Source organism: Silurus aristotelis (assembly GCF_946808225.1).
Source record: "Silurus aristotelis genome assembly, chromosome: 9".
NCBI classification, from domain to species: domain Eukaryota; kingdom Metazoa; phylum Chordata; class Actinopteri; order Siluriformes; family Siluridae; genus Silurus; species Silurus aristotelis.
In genome coordinates this window covers 6933322-6954079 of record NC_139582.1, presented here as the reverse complement: position 1 = coordinate 6954079, position 20758 = coordinate 6933322, and the positions used below count along the sequence as shown (strand labels likewise).

The window sequence follows — 20758 nt, the reverse complement described above, 5'->3', positions numbered from 1 at the left end:
GCATCGTTTTCATCATCTACATGAATATTAAAATCTCCTACAAGCAGCACTTTATCAAAGCTGATCAGGAGGTCTGAGAGAAAACAAGCAAACTCATGAAGAAAATCAGCGTAGGGTCCTGGGGGTCTGTACACGGTGACCAGAGCGAGTTTTCTATGCATCTCTGAAAGTGCAATTTTAAGAACGAGCACTTCAAATGATTTAAAGCTGAATCCTAATCTCTGACTAACATTAAGAGAAGCACTATAAATGGTTCCTACACCCCCCCCACGACCAGTCTGACGGGGCTCATGCTTATAAACATATCCTGACGGTGTCGACTCGTTTAGACCCATATAATCACCTAGTTTAATCCAGGTCTCAGTGAGACAGAGTGCATCGAGATTATTATCTGTGATCATCTCATTTACAATCAGTGCTTTGGGTGCAAGTGATCTAATGTTTAAAAGACCGAACTTTAGAACTTTGTTGTGTTTGTTTATCTGGCATTTTTCAGTTTTAACTGCAATAAGATTATTTCTGGATCTTGTGTATGTAATTCTTGGTTTTACTACACGAGGAATAGATACGGTTTCTATAAACTGGGCTGTGTGTGAACTTGTAACTATTTGGTCTGTAGTATGCGTGTTCTTATAGTTGAAGATTTCTTGATGTCTTACCAGTCAGATGGTGTGTAGTATCCTAGAGATGTTATCTGATAGCACTGCTGCTCCAACTCTGCTGGGGTGCAGGCCATCAGGGCGGAAGAACCTAGGACGCTCCCAGAAACAGTTCCAGTTATTAACAAAGAGAAGTTTATGTTCTCGACACCATGACTGTAACCATTCATTTAGAGCTAAAAGTCTACTAAACTTCTCAGCCCCTCGCTGGTAAGTGGGAAGAGGTCCTGACACAATGATCCTCGTTGTGGGTGATGTGCTGCGTACCGTCTCCACCAGGATCCTGAAGTCCCTCTTTAAGATCTCCGTTTGCCGCAGCCTGGTGTCGTTTGATCCGGCATGGAGAACAACCGCTCCGAAGTTCTCGTTCAGGATCGCGGGTACCTGCGCAGCGACATCCAGAACACGAGCACCAGGAAAACAGCGAGTGTGCACCTTACCTTTAGCTCGGGTAGCGCGGACATGCCGGACGATGGAATCTCCGAGAATAACAGTGTCGCGTTCCGTCTCGCGGAGGGGGACGAAGCGGTTCTCGGTCGAGATCTCGAAGGCCGGTGGTGGAGGTGGAGACGTCCTCGATCGGGGCTTGGCTTGTCTCTTCCGCCGCGGTCGCATCCAGGGTCCATGTTGCACCGGTGCCGGAGTTGTAGGTGCGCTGGGCCTGGGCATAGAAGCACGCGGAGTTGATGTGCTGGGAGCGTTAGGTTCAACCTGGGAGTTTACCTGGGATGAGTGCGCGTCCGCCCGGGATGTTTCCAGCGCCGCTTTCCGCTCTCGCAGCCGGTCATGCTTTACATGCAGCTCGCGAATCTGTTTCTCCAATGCCTCCATCTCCAACGCCACCGTTTGCAACTCGAACGAGTCCTCACCTGTGCTCGAATGCAGACAAACAACCGGCATAGTGCTTATCGTCACGAACAGATTTATTATACAGAGATGTGAGTGAGAGAAAATAAATATAAACAACACTAGTAATAGGCGAGTTAACTAACTACAGGCACAAGTCAGGAAGACAAAAACAATTAAGGATTATTAAAAGAGGAAAAACGGATAGATAGATAGCAAAATTTGTTTGAAAGACGCCGAGAGATACAAACACGTAACTCGCGGCAAACAAGTCAAACACAGGAAGCTACGTCACATGAAGCAAATGGTGTTCAGACTGTTATTCATTCTCAATCCTGTCAGTAGATTTGCATTGGTGTACTCGGAGTGGTAAAAGGCTATGCATTCTCCTCTGTGTGGCTCTGTTGAAGGGGCAGGTCTGTAGTGTAATCTTTTGTGTTCGATGAAGAAATTGGGTCGTCTCTAAATGGAGATAAATCCGTCAGCCAGGTGAACCTGATGGGGTGTGAATTACTTCAGTGCTCTTGTTTCGTCCCTGGGCGATTTCACAGGGACTCTGACGTGTTTTCCCGCAGCACCCGGTCCCTGCCCATTACTCACAACCGAGACTGTGGGCTCCAGAAGCTTCCCGTGGATATGTGCTGTAAGTTTTAAGGAGCTCTGTCTTATTAATTACAGCACTAGGCAGGAGGAGGATGTGGAGGTAGAGGAGGAGGAGGTAGGGGAAGAGAAGGGGCTTGTTCAGGGTTGCAAAACACTCCTCCTGATTCTCCTCTCTGCTGTGAGGAGTCTGTTTAGAGCAGTGAGTTCTCAGAGCCTTTGTGTTGAATGTGAAGAGGAACAGAAGTGTGTCATCAGCATTTCAGCTGCTTAAAGGTTTTTCTTTTTTCGAGAGACTAAATCAAGGGATTAAGTGGTTTTGTGCAAATTTGGAACAGAAAGTCAGAGTAACAGCAGGAAAATATAGAGCAGGGTGTGTCCAGGTTTTTTCCTTTGAAATTGGAGACACATTTGGGGTGGGTGGGTGTGTGTGTGTGTGTGTGTGTGTGTGTGTGTGTATTGGTCATGGTGACCTCAGCTAGAGATGCTTCAGCTGTTATTTTCCAACATGATACGTGTTCGGTTGTAGTTCATCTAGCGCTAATGACAAGTCATGTGCTGCAGAGTACTAGCATGGTAGGACACACTTAGGGCTGTGCTTCATGAGGAGGAAGCCGGCTGGAGAAAAGGAAGGGTGGATAATGAGAATAATATGGAAAAGAGAGAGAGGGAGGGGGTAAAAATTCAGAATGTACTTTAAAGAGATGCAGAGTTTCCTCCTCTGTTCCAGACTAATATTGGGCTCTGAATAGAATCTAGGCCAGATATTGTTTCTCAGACCTCCATTTAACTCGTAATGCGGGTCCCACTTACTACTTGTTTGTGTGTAAGCATATGGGTATGGAAAATGGCCTTGAGGAATGCAGTGGATCTCATTAGGGTGGGGGTGTAGCTGAGTGTATGGGGTTAAGTTTATTTCCTGGTAGGTAGCTAAAAAGAATAGGAATTTTATTTTACGGTTGCATGAATATTTGACTGGTTCCTATGAGGAAAACTTTTTTCTTTAACAAAAAAACAACTATATTTAAACAGCCGAGAGGCAATGGTTTGCTTACAGAAGTCAAGGTCAGGCTTAGATATTGGTGTAGGCATAACATTAGTAATGTCAGTATCAAAGTGTGTGTACGTGTGTTTGTGTGTGTGTGCGCCTGAATATCTGAACCAGAGTTATATAATGTAGAGGTGTAGCAGCTGTAAATTATTGAGCTATGCATTTTGGCAATCCACGGCTGTAGATCAGACTTCTAAAGCTAGAAGAATCCTTTATTGACCGTGACCTTTCACTCTTATCATGTGCCTATCATAGTGATGAGGCATGTACCTCTGTACAAGACAGTAGATCAGTCGAGCATTGTGAAGTCATTGAATTTCAAATACTGTTTCTATCCTGGAACATGAAAAACCCAATTTTTTAAATAGATTTTTTTTGTTGTTGCAAAACTATTGCAAACAGTTGAAGTTAGTGGACATTTCAACTATTTTGAGTCTGTTTTTTTGCTGTGAAATACTGAAATATGTGGCAAAGGTTTGTGGACCCTTGACCATCACACCCAAATGTGGTTCTTCCTCAGTCTGTTGTCAGTATAATTAGAAGCACACAGTGGATTAGAATTAGAGGTCGACTGATGTGGGTTTTTCTCTGGCTGCTTTTTAAAAATCCGGGCAATATACATATATACAATTAGTTTTTTTGCCGATACATTTGCCAGATTATAATTTTTTTTTTTTTTACCTCATTCATCTAATTAAATTGAAAGTTAATTAATAAGAAGTGATGCAGAAAATTGCTTAAATGATGGAATAAAAAGGGAACGCACTGTCATTCTTGCTCTTGCCTTTGCAACTTAGCAGACATGATTGCAAAAAGATACACAAACCTATTAGTAATGATAGCGGCATGTGTAAACGCTGCTTGCTTAATATATTCACAGTTCTAGATCTTCCGGTTTCCCTGTTTGAAATTTGTAGCACAATCGGCCGATGCCCGTTTAAATAAAAGATGCCAAAACTGAAAACTGCAATCAATTGGACGACCTCTAACTAGAATGTCTCTCTATGCTGTCGTGTCTCTTTAGTGGAAGTAAGAGCCTTCCAATTCAAACAACAAGCAAGGTACATGAAGACATGGTCTGTCAAGGTTGGTCCTGCACAGACCTCAACTACACTGAACATCATTGTGTTGGATAAAATCGAGCTTTGACTGCACTCCAGACTTCTTCACTTCAACCTCACTAATGTACTTGATCACAAATTCTCTCAGCCACGCTCCGAAATCTAGTGAAAAGCCTTTCTAGAAGAGTGTGGTCCCAATTTTATGAGGAAAGAACCACATTTCGGTGTGATGGTCAGATGGTCCACAAACAATTCCGGCATATATCTGTCTTAAATATGGAATAAGTTCAAACAAGCAGATTTGAGTGTTCTGGTGAGGTGTCCACAAACCTTTGGCTGTATTGGATAAGGCATGTATAAACACTTTCTATGGCTAAATCTCAACAGTACTCATTCTGTGCAGTGTATAAACATACAGCACATGCTGTCAGTGATTCAACCCTAGAGGTCCCTCTCGTTACGAAAGCGGATCTTCTCAAAAGGTTCAGCAACAGATGCTATCCGTAAAACCTAGCGGTATGTATTTTTTTAGTTCCTGCAATCTGTCAACAATTAGTGGCAATTAATCGGGCAAAACCGATGAATCGGTCGACCTCCATTCCTAACATCGGTGGGATATGTGAAGTACATGTGACCATTTGAAGAAGAAAAAAAAAACACTTTACCTTATATTCTCTATGAAAATAGATGGTTACCGTCGTCATATCCTTTAATTGCAATGGAATGTATAAGCTTGATTTCACGTTGTCTCCCTCTGTCTTCTCTGCAGGAGTGCCTCTGTCAACACAGTGGGGTCCTCAGGGTTATTTCTATGCCATTCAGATAGCGCAGTATGGTCTGAGTCACTACAGTAAAAACCTGACTGAGCGAGCCCCCCATGTGGAGGTCTATGACACGGCCGAGGAGCACAACAACAAGCCGAACTCATGGAGCATTCCCAAGGGCTGCACTCTCATCACAAGCTACGACAAGACCCGTGCCTCCACCGTCCATCTGTTTAACGCTCCAGGTACCAACCCTGGGGGAATTTCAAGCCCTCAGTATTATTTTTCTCCATGTCTGTCTTCCTACCATTTCCCAGAAAACTAAAACGGTTGTCAGACAGTTGAAGATTGTGTCTCTTCCCTGTTCTCTGGTTCATTTTTCCTTCCACAAGTCATCCGTTTTAATTACGACTGAGAAGTTTGGATTATCTTAATTAAAAACACTCCCTCACCCCCAAAAGCTTGACATTTGCATCGCCTGTTTGGTCGCATACTATGACAGCATATTTATTCGCGCCTAATTGTGCCTTTCATGACAATTATTATCATCCAGCCGTCCATAAACTTAATGATGTTCTTTTCTTACTCTTCCTATTTTTAATTCCTCTCTCTGAGCACTTTCATTCTTGTCCTCGTTTAATTCTCCAATCAGCAGCTTTGCATTGCATCTTGTAGTCTGTTCCACAAAATCAATACCTGTACCCTATTAAAGTGAACGCACACAAAGCTAGACACCAGGCAGAACCTCTGGAGACACAGCCCTCTGGTCAGCAATATGTATTTTGCTGGTAATAACACAGTGTGGCTTTTTAGCACTAATCTAATCAATAGGCGTTAGAATTAGCCGGGCTGTTGCGCAGGCAAACTGTAATTGGTGTCATCACCTAAAGCATTGATTTGAACAAAGCCTGCTGGGATGCACAGGATCTAGCACTCCAGCGTTAGATTTTTTGCCCTTCGTCACTCGTTTCTCACTCATTTTCTGCTCGACCCATTTGTTTTAGTGACTCTTGCCCTTTCTTTTGTGTCTCTTATATCACTCACACTCTCCTTCTTCACTGTCAGGAGTCTCCACTCATCTATTATTGACTGGGAGCTAATCAGAGGAGAGTGGTACACATCTATTTATTGCCCTAAGTAATAGCTGTATAAGTGTATTGAATACTAAAACAAATAAACACTGTGAGGCTGATTGTCCAGTATCTCACCACAACGATCTGGTTTATTTCTCTCGGCCTTTCCTCCTTAGTTCTTCTCGCTTTGTTTGTTTCTTTTATCACGTTTCCTACCTATCTTAGGAAATTGGCATTTTTTTAAAAAGCTTTTACTGCTTGTTATTAGAGGAAGAATCACATTTTAATATAAATCATGTTTAATAAAGAAAGCAGATTATTGGAAAAAGTTTTGACTAATTTTTGCCGCCCAGATGAGATGGCAGGAAAATGGAGACTCAGCCAAAGAAAATTGCCTCAATCTCCTGCACCAGTAGTGTTTGCTGAAATTTTTTTTCCTTATCATATTAGGGTCGTGGCCAAGTGGATATTTTTTCACGGTTCTACCTTTCTATCTAATTAGCTCCTTGGAGCAGTAACATATGTGAACCCTGCACCATAAAGACTTCATTCTGATACAATTAAAAAGTGCAGGTGTGTGTGTGTGTGTGTGTGTGTGTGTGTCCTTTTTTAAAAGCAAGCAAAAAACTGACTGCTACGACATTTATTCTGAGGGCAGACCTCTTTAACTCCTTGATTTCTTTTTTTCTTTTATTCTATAGAGAACTCTGAGGGCATCTCTCTTTTTCTTGGCAACACAAAGGATTTCATTATCTCCTTTGATTTAAAATTTGCATCCAATGGCAGCGTGTCTGTCATACTAGAGACGACGGAGAAGGGTCCACCATTTGTGATTCACTACGTCACTAGCAATCAGCTCATTGCCTTTAAAGACCGCTCTATCACTTACGGCATTGGGCCTCGTTCAGCCTGGACCACGGTGACTCGGGACCTCCTCACAGATCTGCGCAAGGGCATTGGCCTGTCCAACACTAAGGCTGTCAAGGCCACCAAAACCATGCCACGGCGTGTGGTCAAAATGATTTTGCACGGTCGAGGTGCCATCGACAACGTGACCATCTCCACTACGGCCCACATGGCTGCTTTTTTTGCTGCAAGTGATTGGCTAGTGAAGAACCAAGATGAACATGGTGGCTGGCCAATACTGGTAACCCGCAAACTTGGCGACGGCTTCCGGGCCCTGGAGCCTGGCTGGTACTCTGCAATGGCGCAAGGCCAGGCCATGTCTACCCTGGTAAGGGCATATCTGCTCACCAAAGACGAGACATACCTGAAAGCAGCAGTGAGTGCCACTGGGCCTTATAAAGTACCGTCTGAAAAACATGGCGTAAAAGCCGTCTTTATGAACAAGTACGATTGGTATGAAGAGTATCCAACCTCACCAAGTTCATTCGTCCTCAACGGCTTTATCTACTCTCTGATTGGGCTCTATGACCTGGCACAGACAGCAAAAGAAGGGGACAGACGCGAGGCAGCACGACTATACGACAAGGGCATGGAATCGCTCAAGGCAATGGTGCCACTTTACGACACTGGTTCAGGCACTATTTATGATCTACGTCATTTCATGCTGGGCACAGCACCCAACCTAGCACGATGGGACTACCACACTACGCACATAAATCAGTTGCAGCTGCTGGCTTCCATCGATGACTCGCCGATCTTCAGGGACTTTGCCAAGCGCTGGAAAAGCTACATGAAGGGAGGGCGAGCCAAGCACAACTAGAGCTGGAGGCAACGGTGGACAAAAACCTGCCGGCATAAACGCCTCAATCCCTAAAGGGAAGCTGAATTAGCCCATGAAGAAAAAACTGAGAGGAAAGCCCAGAGTGGCCATGGCTAACCTCTCGGGGAGTTTGGGCTTGAAACTAATTTGTACTGGAAGCTCCTAACTAAGTACAAATTAAGTGTTTATGGCAAAAGTGTGTGTGGTTTTAATGGGGTGGGGATTTGCTTGACTTGAATCTGGCAGTGAGGGATCCAGCATGATTAGATATGTTCGCACACACTTGGCCACGGGGATATCACTTTCTTCCAAAATTCTTTCTTGCTATTTGTGTAGACATCAGTCTCATTAATAATAACAATAGTACTAATAATTGGGAAAATACAACACCAAATGCCTTCTTAGGCATCCTCACTATAAGTCTTTTGGTCAAAAGAAAAGGTAGCCTGGCAAATGCTTCCAACCTTTTCCTGTCTCCCTAATTTTAGCTTAGGTCAGTAGCAAACCTCAGGCCCCCAATTTAATTAGTGCCCTTCCTTACCCTGCTTGAGTGCTCCACTGCACTTGGTGTGTTTGGTAAAGATGGAAACCCTATTTCCAATGCAATTCCAGGCTTTTAAAACCTCTGTGTATTTCTAAAACCAGAGTCTTTTTTAAAATAAAATAAAGATAATATAACTTATAGATTGATCCTAGAGCTTGGCTTAAAATGTTTAAACAAGCCTAGATACACTGACCAGTCTTATAATAAACTACTGATTGAATAAAGAAAGTTTGTTAGTTAAAGTTAAATAAAGAATAATAACAAAAATAAAAAACAATTCAACAGTCGATTTGCAGAAATGATAAGTCTATAGAGACAAGTAGGTGAACACTTTACCAATCACACCCATGGGTGCTTACTGAACTTCCCATTCCAGATTTGTTTACCGCTTTCCTGTTATATAATAATATATTCTGGAAATGCTTTTACTAGATATTTGCCGCATGGGTCTGAGGATTTGCTCATTTAGCCACAATAGCAATATTGAGGTCAGGTACTGGTGTTAAACGAGAAGGTCTGGCACACAGTCTGCTGTCTAGTTCATCACTAAAGTGTTCAGTGAGTTCTCTGTGTAGGCTTGAAATCTTCAACAGTAACCACAGTGGCATTGGAACAGGTTTGGGACTATTGGTGCAATTGAAGAGAAGTTTGCTGTTGTATAATACACAGAAGTATTTATTGATAGTACTCTTCTAAACACTTGTGGGATTCAGACTGTGGGAAGGCTCACATGGGTGTGGTCAGATGTCTCGAAGCATTCGGCTATATAGTAAATATTTTCTCAACCCATTCTCATTAAATTTGTTAAATACAATCAATTGAGGAAGATGTAGTTGGATTTCAATCAATTTCATACAAATTACTTATGATGAAATTCGATTAATGCTAAGAGTTTGAACACAACCTTTCATATTAGTTAATCTGTGTGAATTGGTAGGAGAAGTGGTTTCTAGAAATGAAATGAAAGTGTCTGAATTTGAAAAGCGGGCTATCTCTTAAAGTACATCTCTGTTCCTGCAGTAGGGTTTGGATACATCATGGGCAGAAATTTAGGATGAATTATGTGGGAACATAACAATCACAATCTTTGCATGCTTGCCAAAAGGCACACAGGAACCAATATTAAACATTACCACCCTGAGGAATATCACACCACAGACATAGCCATTTGAATGACTTTCTAATCAAATAAAAGGCTAGCCAGGCTGAAAGTTGTCCTTGATTAGGTTTTAAAATTTATAACAAGTTTTTCTTTTTTTTTTTCTTTTTTTTTATTTTTTTATTGATTTGTGAACCGCATGTAGCAGCAACGTGAGCCAATGAATTACCCAGAGCTCCTCTGGGGAAGGGTGACTGAGAACAGCTTACTGCAGACTCTGCAGTTCTATGGAAACTTTTCAGTAGCATGACTGACCATTTGCTGTCATTGCCCATCATCTCAAACCGTAAACCTTAACCAAAAGCTAAAAGGTGCAAGGACGTAAAAGTCGTCGTCATAAAACAGTCCTAAATGCTGATGGTCTGAACCGCACTAGGTGCCGGTCACTTTCTGTTCATTCACGTCCTATAAGTAATTGAATCATTGCGTTCCTTCACATAACTGTGTGTGGGCTTAATTCTGTTTAACAGGTTTGAATTGAACATATAAGGCAATCAGCTGGGTTGTTGATTGCAGCATTGTAGCTTGATTGATTTTCCTTTTCCTCTTCTCTTTTTTTTCTTTTCTTAATCCATTACTTTAGTTTTGACGTCTGTTTGAGTCTTAAACCGAATGAACGTCCCGTGGGGATGCAGATTGACAGAACATCTGGCTTGAATTCATACTTCATATAAGTGAAGCATATTGTCTGTACATCAGACTGTACAGCCTGCACTGAATGTGTTCAGTGGAGCAGAAGAGAACAACTGATTCTCATAAGCTATACAGTGTGTTTAAAGTTTGGTAACTTATTATAGGGCTATATGAAACCTACATAAAACCCTTTATGACCCCATATGCAGTGTAATCAGGTGCAATGTTTCAAGTCGCAGATTTTTCGTTGGTTTGGTTGTTTGAGATCATCATGACAACTGACTCAGCTCATTGAACCCACTGTTACTATTTTCATAAGATATTTAAAAATACTTCTGGCATGTCATTGCATTGTCACTACTAATCATTTCTTCCCCCTTGTCAGTTCTTTAGTCTTTTACAGTTTGAGATTTTTTTAATTATGGTCTCAGCACCATAATTGTCAGTTTTTTGTAATTCCCCAGACTTCACATCAATGTTATATACACTTACTCTGACATACTCATACTCTGAACTCCAAAGTTATGAATGAGTGATGTTTGGGCGTTCTCTTCAGAACAACCGTATGTCAATAAAAACTGAGTGTCAGCTTGATATCAACATTAACGCAGTTTTCGACAGCTGACACCTGATAGAAAATACGTTTTATTAAACGTATTTTTGTTTTTATAGGCTTCTGTAGGTTTTATCTAGCCCTAATCTACTGGTAAAATATCGGAGTTACCAAAGTTGTAAGAAAGTTTAATATTTCCAGAACTCGTGAGAGCAATTATTTTTTTTGTGTACACAATTATTATATAAAAAAGCCAGAGAATTTATAATTCAAGTCTTGTATCTGAAAGATTTTCTCTTCTATAAATAAAAAAAAAAAAAAAAAGCTGAAAACGCAAGCTATTGGAATAAATATACCATGTGTAAAGCCTTCCCCAGTGCGCCATAGCTCCGGCTTCAATTGAGATGTTTTGTGTGTGCGAGAGTGTGTGTAGAAGCATTTGACCCGATCACCTTGTGCTCCTCAGAAGCACAGATGTCTCAAGCTCAGTAGCAAAACCTTTACCCTGGAGAGCTCGGTCACTTTTCCCCGATCCGATCCAGTCTCAGCCAAGACACAGACATGTACAGTATTCTGCCCATCTCAACGCGCTGCCTGTTGGCCATTTCACTCAGCACACACTATTATTATTAGAGAAAACGCGAAGCTGTCTTACTCGGGATCTTGGGATTGTGTCGCTGCTTGCTAGGTGGAGTTTAGACCAAGAGACTTGTCAACTCATGACAGATTTATCGTTGGACATATATATTTTTTTTTTTTTTAGACTGTCTTTTCCTCAAACATTAATTTTGTATCAGTGTTCGGGTTTAAACATTCATCTTACGAAGATTTCTATGCACATTTCATACTTGGCATAATAACAGGACTTCGGTCTTAAAAGGGAAATAACATTGTCACTAGAAGGATCCGAAAATCTTATTTTGTTCATACCAAAGTCTTTAAAGATTATTTTGTTCTTTTTTGTTTTTGTATATTGTTATGTGATGAATGGTGGCGATATAAATAATAGTGTGAATCTGATTACCTTTATAAGGCCTTGTAATGCTGTTTAGTTTTGTAAGAGTAGATTTCTATAGAGTAGAGAGAGATCCAGAGGAGAGACTATAATAATCACAGCCGTCTATGGGGATGTGTGCAACTGTTCTGCTAGCATTATGCGCTAAATAATGAGAAACTTGGGGCAGACGATCTGTCACAGGAATCTCAGTTTCATATCCTGAGTTGCTTTGGGGTTTGAATTATGGTTGCTGTTGGTATAAACAGCAGTAAAGCACAAACACTGTCAGTCTGTTAATTTATTCTAATCATTTTTTCTTTTAATAATTATTGTTTATTTTCCCCCTCTGGACAATGTGCAAGATCTTAATCAGAGAGCTGCTACTGTGTTCGCTGTGTACATTTGTCTTTTTGTTTTTTGGTTTTTTTTCGTGTGTATGTTTTTGTTTTTTTTGTCATCTCCTCCTCTTCCTTCTCTTCTGCACAGTCCTGAACTGGAAGCAGATCCACGAGGAGTCGGTTACATGTGACGTATGCAATAAAAAAGGCGAGACGGCGAGAGCCCCGAGAGGCTGGACACGGTTTGCAATGCAAGCACAACGTGCACACTCCACCATTTTTATGCAGGAAAAAAAAATGTTTATATTAAAAAAGTTCAATCTTTGTGCTTTAAATTGCTTTTTAAAGTTGTAAAATAAAGGCATTTTTTTTTTTCTTAAAACCTTCTCGTGCCTGTTAAATGTGCTGTGTCTGTTCTCTCACTTCATCACTGTGCAGTTAATAGGAAGGAGTGAATAGTGTGGTTCCTTGTTTTTGCTGTTAGCTTTTAATCTGTCACCCTCAGTGTATTTTATTTTATTTTTTTCCCAAACAAGTCACAGTTTGAACCCTCTTCTTACCTCATCTGCCCCTCTCTACCCCCTCTCCTGCCCCTCTCTACCTCAACACATCTCCTGCCCCTCTCTACCTCAACACCTCACCTGCCCCTCTCTACCTCAACACCTCACCTGCCCCTCTCTACCTCAACACCTCACCTGCCCCTCTCTACCTCAACACCTCACCTGCCCCTTTCTACCTCAACACCTCACCTGCCCCTTTCTACCTCAACACCTCACCTGCCCCTTTCTACCTCAACACCTCACCTGTCCCTTTCTACCCCCTCTTCTGCCCCTCTCTACCTGCCCCTCTCTTCCTCAACGCATCTCCTGCCCCTCTCTACCTCAACGCATCTCCTGCCCCTCTCTACCTTAACATCTCTTCTTCCCCTCTCTACGTCAACGCCTTGCCTGCCCCTCTTTACCTCAACACCTCTTCTGCCCCTCTCTACCTTAACACCTCTTCTGCCCCCCTCTACCTTAACACCTCTTCTGCCCCCCTCTACCTCAACGCCTCGCCTGCCCCCCTTCTACCTCAACGCCTCGCCTGCCCCCCCCTCTACCTTAAAAACTCGTCTGCCCCTCTCTACCTCAACGCCTCGCCTGCCCCTCTCTACCTCAGCACCTCACCTTGCCCCTCTCTACCTTAGCACCTCACCTTGCCCCTCTCTACCTTAGCACCTCACCTTGCCCCTCTCTACCTCAACATCATAACTTGCCTTCTCATTTCTACCTCAACACCTCATCTGCCTACCTATTTCTCAATACCTAACCTACCCATCTCTAGTTCAACACCTCTCTTCATCTGCCCATCTCCAGTTCAACATCTTAACTAATCTCCATACCTAAACACCTGACCTGCATTCTTCACCTCAGCATCTCATCTCACCTGCTAATGTCATTCATTCATTCATTTTTTCCCGCTTATCCGTAATTCGGGTCGCGGGGGCAGCAGTCTAAGCAGGCCCCCGCCTTCGACTGCTGCCCAATCCTCACAGCACCGTCCCTTACGGTCCCTCCTGCAGGTGGTGAGCCCACGGGAAGGCACCTGCTAATGTTTTCACCTCAATTCCTCATTGGCCACTTTTTAACCTTTCTTGCTGTCACCTCACCTGTCCATCTTCTCGCCTTCGCTGCTCTTTTCACACCTCGCCTGTTCTGTTTTTTTTTTTTTTTTTTCTATTTTTGTGTTTACCTTCAGACTGTCTTTTCTTGTCCCATTCTCACTGACTATTGTATTTCTGCCTGTATTCTTCTCTGCCCTTTTTTTCTGTCTTTCTTTCACATGATTAACCTTCCTCTTTTCTTCTTTCCCCCTCTTTATCTCCTTTATCAAACCGTGACACTTTTTGTTCTTCATTCGATCTGCTCTGTGCTCATCTCCTGCATTCCTGCTATTTATCAGTACCTGTCTTCTCCAGCCACTACATTCTATTTCAGGACATTAGTGTAGTTCATGGCGCCGCTCTCCTCCGATCTGAAGCTGAACTGACCCCGTGGGACTCGGATTAATGACTAACTGATCAGATTATCACCTGCCCAGCCCCAACATCGTGTGTGTGTGTGTGCGTGTGTGTCAGAGGCAGCAGAAATCAGCCAGAGCAGGATCAAGGAGCTGAGGTGGTGTTCATGCAGCGTGTTAAGTGGATTTATCACATCTCAACTCGTCAGGATTGCAGCACTTCACACCGTCCAGGCGAAACGCACTACACCCTGCCCTCACCATTCAACAGATTTGTCAAACATTTTTTATTCTGACGATAATTTTGTTTTATATGAATTATTTGATAGTATGTTGCATTAAACATCAGAAAAATCTGTACCCTTTAATAAACAGGGGAAGGTGGTATCTTAGTGGTTAAGATGTTGAACTTTACATCCGAAGGTTAAAAGTTCAAATCCCAGCTACACCAAGCTGCTGCACCTGGGCCCCTGAGCAAGGCCCTTAATATCATAGCTGCTCGTTGTATGAATGAGATAATCGTTCTGAATAAAGGCATCTGCCAATTGCTGTAAATAAAAGAAGCAGAATTGAATAATGTAAAGAAAGCAGTCTTGTTTTCATTTAATGTTTTGCCTTCCCAAAAAAGTACACTTTTTTTTTTAACCCTGATCATGTGCTCTGTTATGAATATTTTGTGAATACAAATAATGGTTAATAAAAATAAAAGCTTTCTCTACACTTATAGAAGATCCCTGACCACTCTTATATTCTTAGTTTCACTTTTAAGGACTGTCCTCTTTAATGCAACAGATTTTATGTTCAGGTACATTTCGTTGTATGGTGTCTTCAAGCTTCATTTATGTCTAAGTTTATATCTATAGCACTTTTAACAACGGACATTTTCTCAAAGCGGCTTTACAGAATTTGACAGTGAAGGTGAACGATGTGTGCATTTATCCCTGATGAGCAGCCATGGCGACTGTGGCAAGGAAAAACTCCCTTAGATGTTATGAGGAAGAAACCTCGAGAGGACCCAGACTCAAAAGGGGAACCCATCCTCATCTGGGTGACATCAAGAGTGTGATTATAGTCTTTAAACAATACAGAACACTGGAGAGTGAGAACTAACATTAACACTGAAGTGTAAGATTGTGAGTAATGTCATTTCTACAGTCTTATACAGTCATTTGAGGTTATGAAACCAAGAGCTACTGAGCAACTTATAAAATAGCTCAACATTTGAGACACCAGCTTCTCCAGGTCCAATGTCCAAACTCCACATGACGTGGAATCCAACTGGCGCTGGTAAGTCTCTAAATGGTTCGAGATGTTTGCGTGGTCGGCATCCACTTCTTTAAAGGTCCACCTTTCGATCTTCATGAGGTGGGACACGACTGGGGCTGGAGCAACCTCAGAATGCTTCGGGATGGGTAGAGAAAGAGAAGCCTTGGAGAGGAATTAGCGTAGCTGCTGATTATGATATTAACAAGCACAAGTTGATAATGTGCATGTGATCAGATGTACTGGAGCACAAGGTTATGACATGTGATGTGTTATGTGTAGGACTAATCTGCACTTAAACTGGGAGAGTGTGTCTGAGTCCTGAACACTATCAGGAAGCCTATTCCAAAATTTAGGGGCTAAATGTGAGAATGCTCTACCACCTTATAGTTAGTATATTTACATTTATGGCATTTGGCACACACCTTTATCCAGAGCGAATTACAATTATCTTATGTATAAACTAAGCAGTTGAGGTGTTGCTCAAAGATCCAGTAGTGGCAGCTTGGTGGTGGTTTTGGCAGCTTGGTTGGGATTTGAACTCACAACCTTCAGAATCAGAAACCCAGCATCTTAAAGCCATGATGTGTATGCTTTTTTTTTTTTGTCTGTTTCTTTGTTTTTAAAGCTTCTTGTTGGTGTGTGCAGGTTCAATAATGTGGATTTCAAACTAATCCGAATATGAGGCACACTTCCTGTTGTAATTCCACTTATGATTGCTGAAGACCAGCAACTTGTCACTGTCAAGCAAACCATTTAGGAAGCAGAAGAAAGGTGATTTTGAAATGAACTGAATGTGAATTCATAAATTCATAATAAATCTTTGTATTTCTTTTTTCTTTTTTTTCTTTTATTATACTCCCATTTCAAGAATGTAGTTTTCTATGCATCACACTCTAAATGTTCGTATATGGTCCTGTGTCAAGGTGTTTGGTTCTGTAAAGAAAATTTTAAATCCATTGAACCTTTCCATTGCAGAAAAAGGTTGTTAATGTTTGAAAAGGTTCTTCAGCGTAAAGGCTCTTCACACACAATAATCTCTAATGCTGATTAAATCTAATCTTGTATAAAGCAGTTTAAACTGAAAAACAGCTGACTGATGAAGCACACATATGTCGGCTTTTATTATTATTTCATATGCCTTTATTATTATGTAACAATAGGGGCAGAGAGAGAGAGAGAGAGAGAGAGAGAGAGAAGAAGACATGGTCCTAAGGTATCACTTTCGTCTTTCTGGACCTGCCTGATTGATCCTGATGCCCTACCTCTGGATACAGTGCTCTTTAATTGAAGACCACTCGACATTAACAGTCTAAAGATCCATGAGGTTACTGTTAAAGGGTTAAACTCAAGAACCATGAAAATTGATTTGGAAAAAGAAAAAAAAGTGGTTCTTTTAACATTTTAATGAAAGGTTCTTTGGGAAATCAAGAATGGTTCTTCCGTGAAAAATGATTTTTGTTGGATGATTGTGCAGGTCAACAAATATTGTTGTCTTTAATTTTTAAAACTGTGATGATTCATGACAGATCTTTGAAAGTCATGTTTTTTTTTCAAAGGCACCTGTATGATTAATGGGGTATTATTATTATTATTATTATTATTATTATTATTATTATTATTATTATTATTATTATTATTATTATTATTATTATTATTATTATTATTATTATTATTATTATTATTATTATTATGGGGGAGTGGTGGCTCCAGCGGTTAAGGCGCTGGGTTACCGATCGGAAGGTCGGGGGTTCAAGCCCCGGTATCGCCAAGCTGCCACTCTTGAGCCCTTGAGCAAGGCCCTTAACCCTCTATGCTCCAGGGGCCCCTTACGGGAAAAATAAATCAAGGACCGTGACGTTGGAGCGACGTGGGGCTGCCTTCCTGTGGGCTCACCACCTGCAGGAGGGACCGTAAGGGACCGGTGCTGAGAGGATTGGGCAGCAGTCGAAGGCGGGGGCCTTGAAAGCCCAATCCCTGGACACGGAGAAGTGTCTGGGGAATCTGCTTAGATTACTGCCCCTGCAACCCGAATTACGGATAAGCGGTAGAAGATGAAAATATTATTTATTCTTTTTTTTTTTTTTTTTTTTTTAAGTATTTTTTGCTTTCATCCTTCATTCCTTTTAATTTAACTTTCTAAAGTCCCATTTTTTTTTAGTTATAAGTTGAAAATATGAATCAAAGAGAATTTTGTGTATTTTTTGCCCATTTTTTTTATGGATGCCAATAATTCTTCTGTTCAGAACAGAAAGTTTCTCTGCTGCCTCCTGATGGGTATTTTCTCTTTCTGTATGATCTTTTTTCTCGTTCTGTAAGAAACAGAGAGGTTCCAGAATGTGGCAGTGGGAGGGGTGGCACTGGCAATGGAGCGTGCCATATTGTACCTGAGAGGCTGTATATGAGATGGGTGTAGTGTGTATTGTGCGAATGTGTGTGTGTTCCAGGCAGGCTGTGCCCTCAGTCCTCAGCGCCTTTCACTCGTCTGTGTCTGGCCTCCAAACTACTGCTGCTTAATTATGCATCAGGCTGAGACCTCACCAAGCCAAACGCACAGGCTCTCTCACACACACACACACACACACACACACACAGACACACTCACACTTTCACACACTCTCACACTGCCTGAGCGTTCTCACCTTGCAGCATATGCAGTAAACACACACACTCCAGAGAGCAGACTAAACACTGTAGGCAAGGACGCAGTGAGAATGCAGAGGGAGGAAATGCAGTAAACATACTTCCTGATAAATCTGACACGAGTCGATTGACTCCCACTACAGCTCCAATTCCCAGCTTTAAACTTCATGCTTCCATTCTGGAGTGACAATTTAATGGAATTTTGAAAAATTGTTGAACTTTACCTTTAAAGTATTGTGTGTGTGTGTGTGTGTGTGTGTGTGTGTGTGTGTGTGTGTGTGTGTGTGTGTGTGTGTGTGTGTGTGTGTGTGTGTGTGGAAAAGAGAGAAAGAGAGGATTGTTTGCTCAATCAGTCTGAAGTCAGTACACTACTGCATATGGCTCTTAGCCTTTTCCTGCTCATGGCACATTTTATCAACTCAATTGCTCTCTGCAATTTCATCCATGATAGTCAGACCTTTAAGGTGTGCACCTGTTATTTATTTATTTATAAGTTGAAATCAATTATTCCCCCTTATATAGTTTAGATATTTTCCTTACATAAAAAAATATATTAAAAGGCATGCATGTGATAAACATTGGTTTGAGTGTAATGTACATGTATACATTACCTCTTAACTGGATGATGAGTAAAAATCTTATACAGAACAAATTATACATGAATTTGTTCACCATTCAGTCGTTTCAAAGAGAATGTATTGATAACTGTATACTTTTTGTATTCTATTGTAAACTTGGTGGTCTAGTGGTTAGGATGCGGAGCTCTCACTGCTGTGGCTCGGGTTCGATCCCCGGTCCGGGAACCATCTCCAGCCACTCTTAGTGCCGGCTCCAAGACCGGATAAATTGGGATGGTTGCGTTAGGAATGGAAACGCATGGAAATTTTCCATTTGCTATAACATTTTTCAAACAATTGTTTAATGGAAAGTAAATTTTTAGACAGTATAAGACAAAATTTAGTAAAAAAAAAAAATTATAAGTAGAAATAGGGGAGATTTACTTTTTTTGTATTTTATAAAATTACAGAATTTCAATTATACTATTGATGAAAAGTCAAACACAGTAGTATTGTTTTGTAAATGTCTAAGACACTGTGGATTTTTTTCATGTCTTCTGTGTGAAAGTATTAGTGTAAAAGTAGAAAAGAGCACATTTCCAAAAATTTACAAAGCTCTCTAATATCAAGAATGTACAAAAACTGTTTACAAACATGAATTTACACTCAATGACTCAATGACCATTACACATATTATAAAATATACACTTCTGGGTAGGTTTTTTTTTTTTTTTTACTGGATTTTAGGGTTAAAATATTAACACAATTTTTTCTATAGACTTTAATCTGTGTACAGGAGGGTTGTCATGCTGGAACAAGTTTAGTTTTCTAATATTCGATGAAGGGAAACTGTAAGCCCACAGCATACAAGCATAACCATGTGCTGACAGCAGCTTAGGAAGTTCCACATTCAGGACATCTGTATATATAATGTATTTCTGAATCAGTTCTTCAACCCATTTAGAATTGAAGTGAATAACAAAGTAAAAGTTGTTTAAAATCAGTCATTATGACAGAATTCTCTACAGATAATTGCATAGTAAATATTTGATTGGATCACTTGTTTTATTTTGTCCAAAGGTACTTTTTCATTGTGAGTGTGAAAAGAGGGGACAAGTAAGGTGGCTTGACTTGATTTCACATCTCTTTGCATGAGTAACAACAGCTGTGTGATCCTTTAGGCTTGGTGTTTCCTGCTGTCCAGCTCAGCTTGGGTTGCTCCACTAAGGAAGAAAGGTGTGTGTGTGTGTGTGTGTGTGTGTGTGTGTGTGTGTGTGTGTTTAGGAAATCAATGCCTCACTGACATGAAACTGTTTCTCAAATATTTGCTCACAGCAACACCCTGCTTTATTTGGGTTCGAGTGCTTTAGGCTGCTGCACACACACTATTCAGACAGTTTTATGGGTTTGGAGATTTAAAGTGAGGCCCACCTTTCACTTAAATATTTGCTCGATGAACACTTGAACTAAAAGGTCATTGTTACGAGATTCATGTTGTCTGAAAGAGATTCTGTGTAGGGTTAATAGCAAAATTATATTAAAATTATATTTTTCTCATTTTTTCTTACAAAATATTTTTTTTGGTTTCATTTTGACAGTCTGTGTTCGCCTTTGACGCTGTGGTTCATTTGAAATCATCGCCATCTTGTGGTTAGTGTGGAAAATACAATGACTTGCATATCAGTCAGCTTTATGATTTGTCCTCATTAGAAAATGATTGTATAAACGTTAATGTTTAAATGTTTAGACAGTGTAAATAAAATGTGTGTACTTTTTTTTAACATCTCATTCCACATGTAGTTCCCATTTCCTGTTATAATGCTCTCCACTCTTCTGGGAAGATGTTCCACTAGATTTTGGATTGTGCTGGCTTTGTGCACAGGGGCATTGTCTTTCCGAACAAGTTTGGGTCTCTTAATTTAAGGAAACATTTTATGCTACTGCATCAGAAAGACATGCTATTGAATTGTATGCCTCCAACTTTGTGGTAACAGTTTGGGGAGAAACCTATGGCTGGAAAAGTAAGGTGATCCAATACCGTTGTTCATGTCATGTATACAGATTACATAATACTAAATAATTATACATACTAAAATATTTTCTGCAAAATCAGTATGTATGCTTACAAAATTTGTATCCATACTTAAATTAGTTTTACCACTTATTTAATTACATTTTATTTATTTGTATAGCACTTTTAACAATGGACTTAGCCACACTTACTGTAGCCACAAACCATTGCAGCGATCTGTAAAACAAATTCACACTTGGATGTCTTTAAATGGAGAAACAT

The 20758-nt window shown here is 40.8% G+C and overlaps 1 protein-coding gene across 3 annotated transcripts in view; it reads left to right on the top strand.

Moving 5' to 3' along the window:
- glceb (glucuronic acid epimerase b) overlaps positions 1-12386 on the top strand; it is a 73408-nt gene extending 61022 nt beyond the window's left edge. For all 3 annotated transcript variants that reach the window (XM_083549978.1, XM_083549980.1, XM_083549979.1), the window contains 2 exons: positions 4987-5226; positions 6756-12386. In XM_083549978.1, coding sequence (XP_083406104.1) covers positions 4987-5226; positions 6756-7780 — 1265 coding nt within the window. In that variant the 3' untranslated portion in view covers positions 7781-12386. The remainder of the gene's footprint in view (positions 1-4986; positions 5227-6755) is intronic.
- The last annotated feature ends 8372 nt before the right edge of the window (positions 12387-20758 follow it).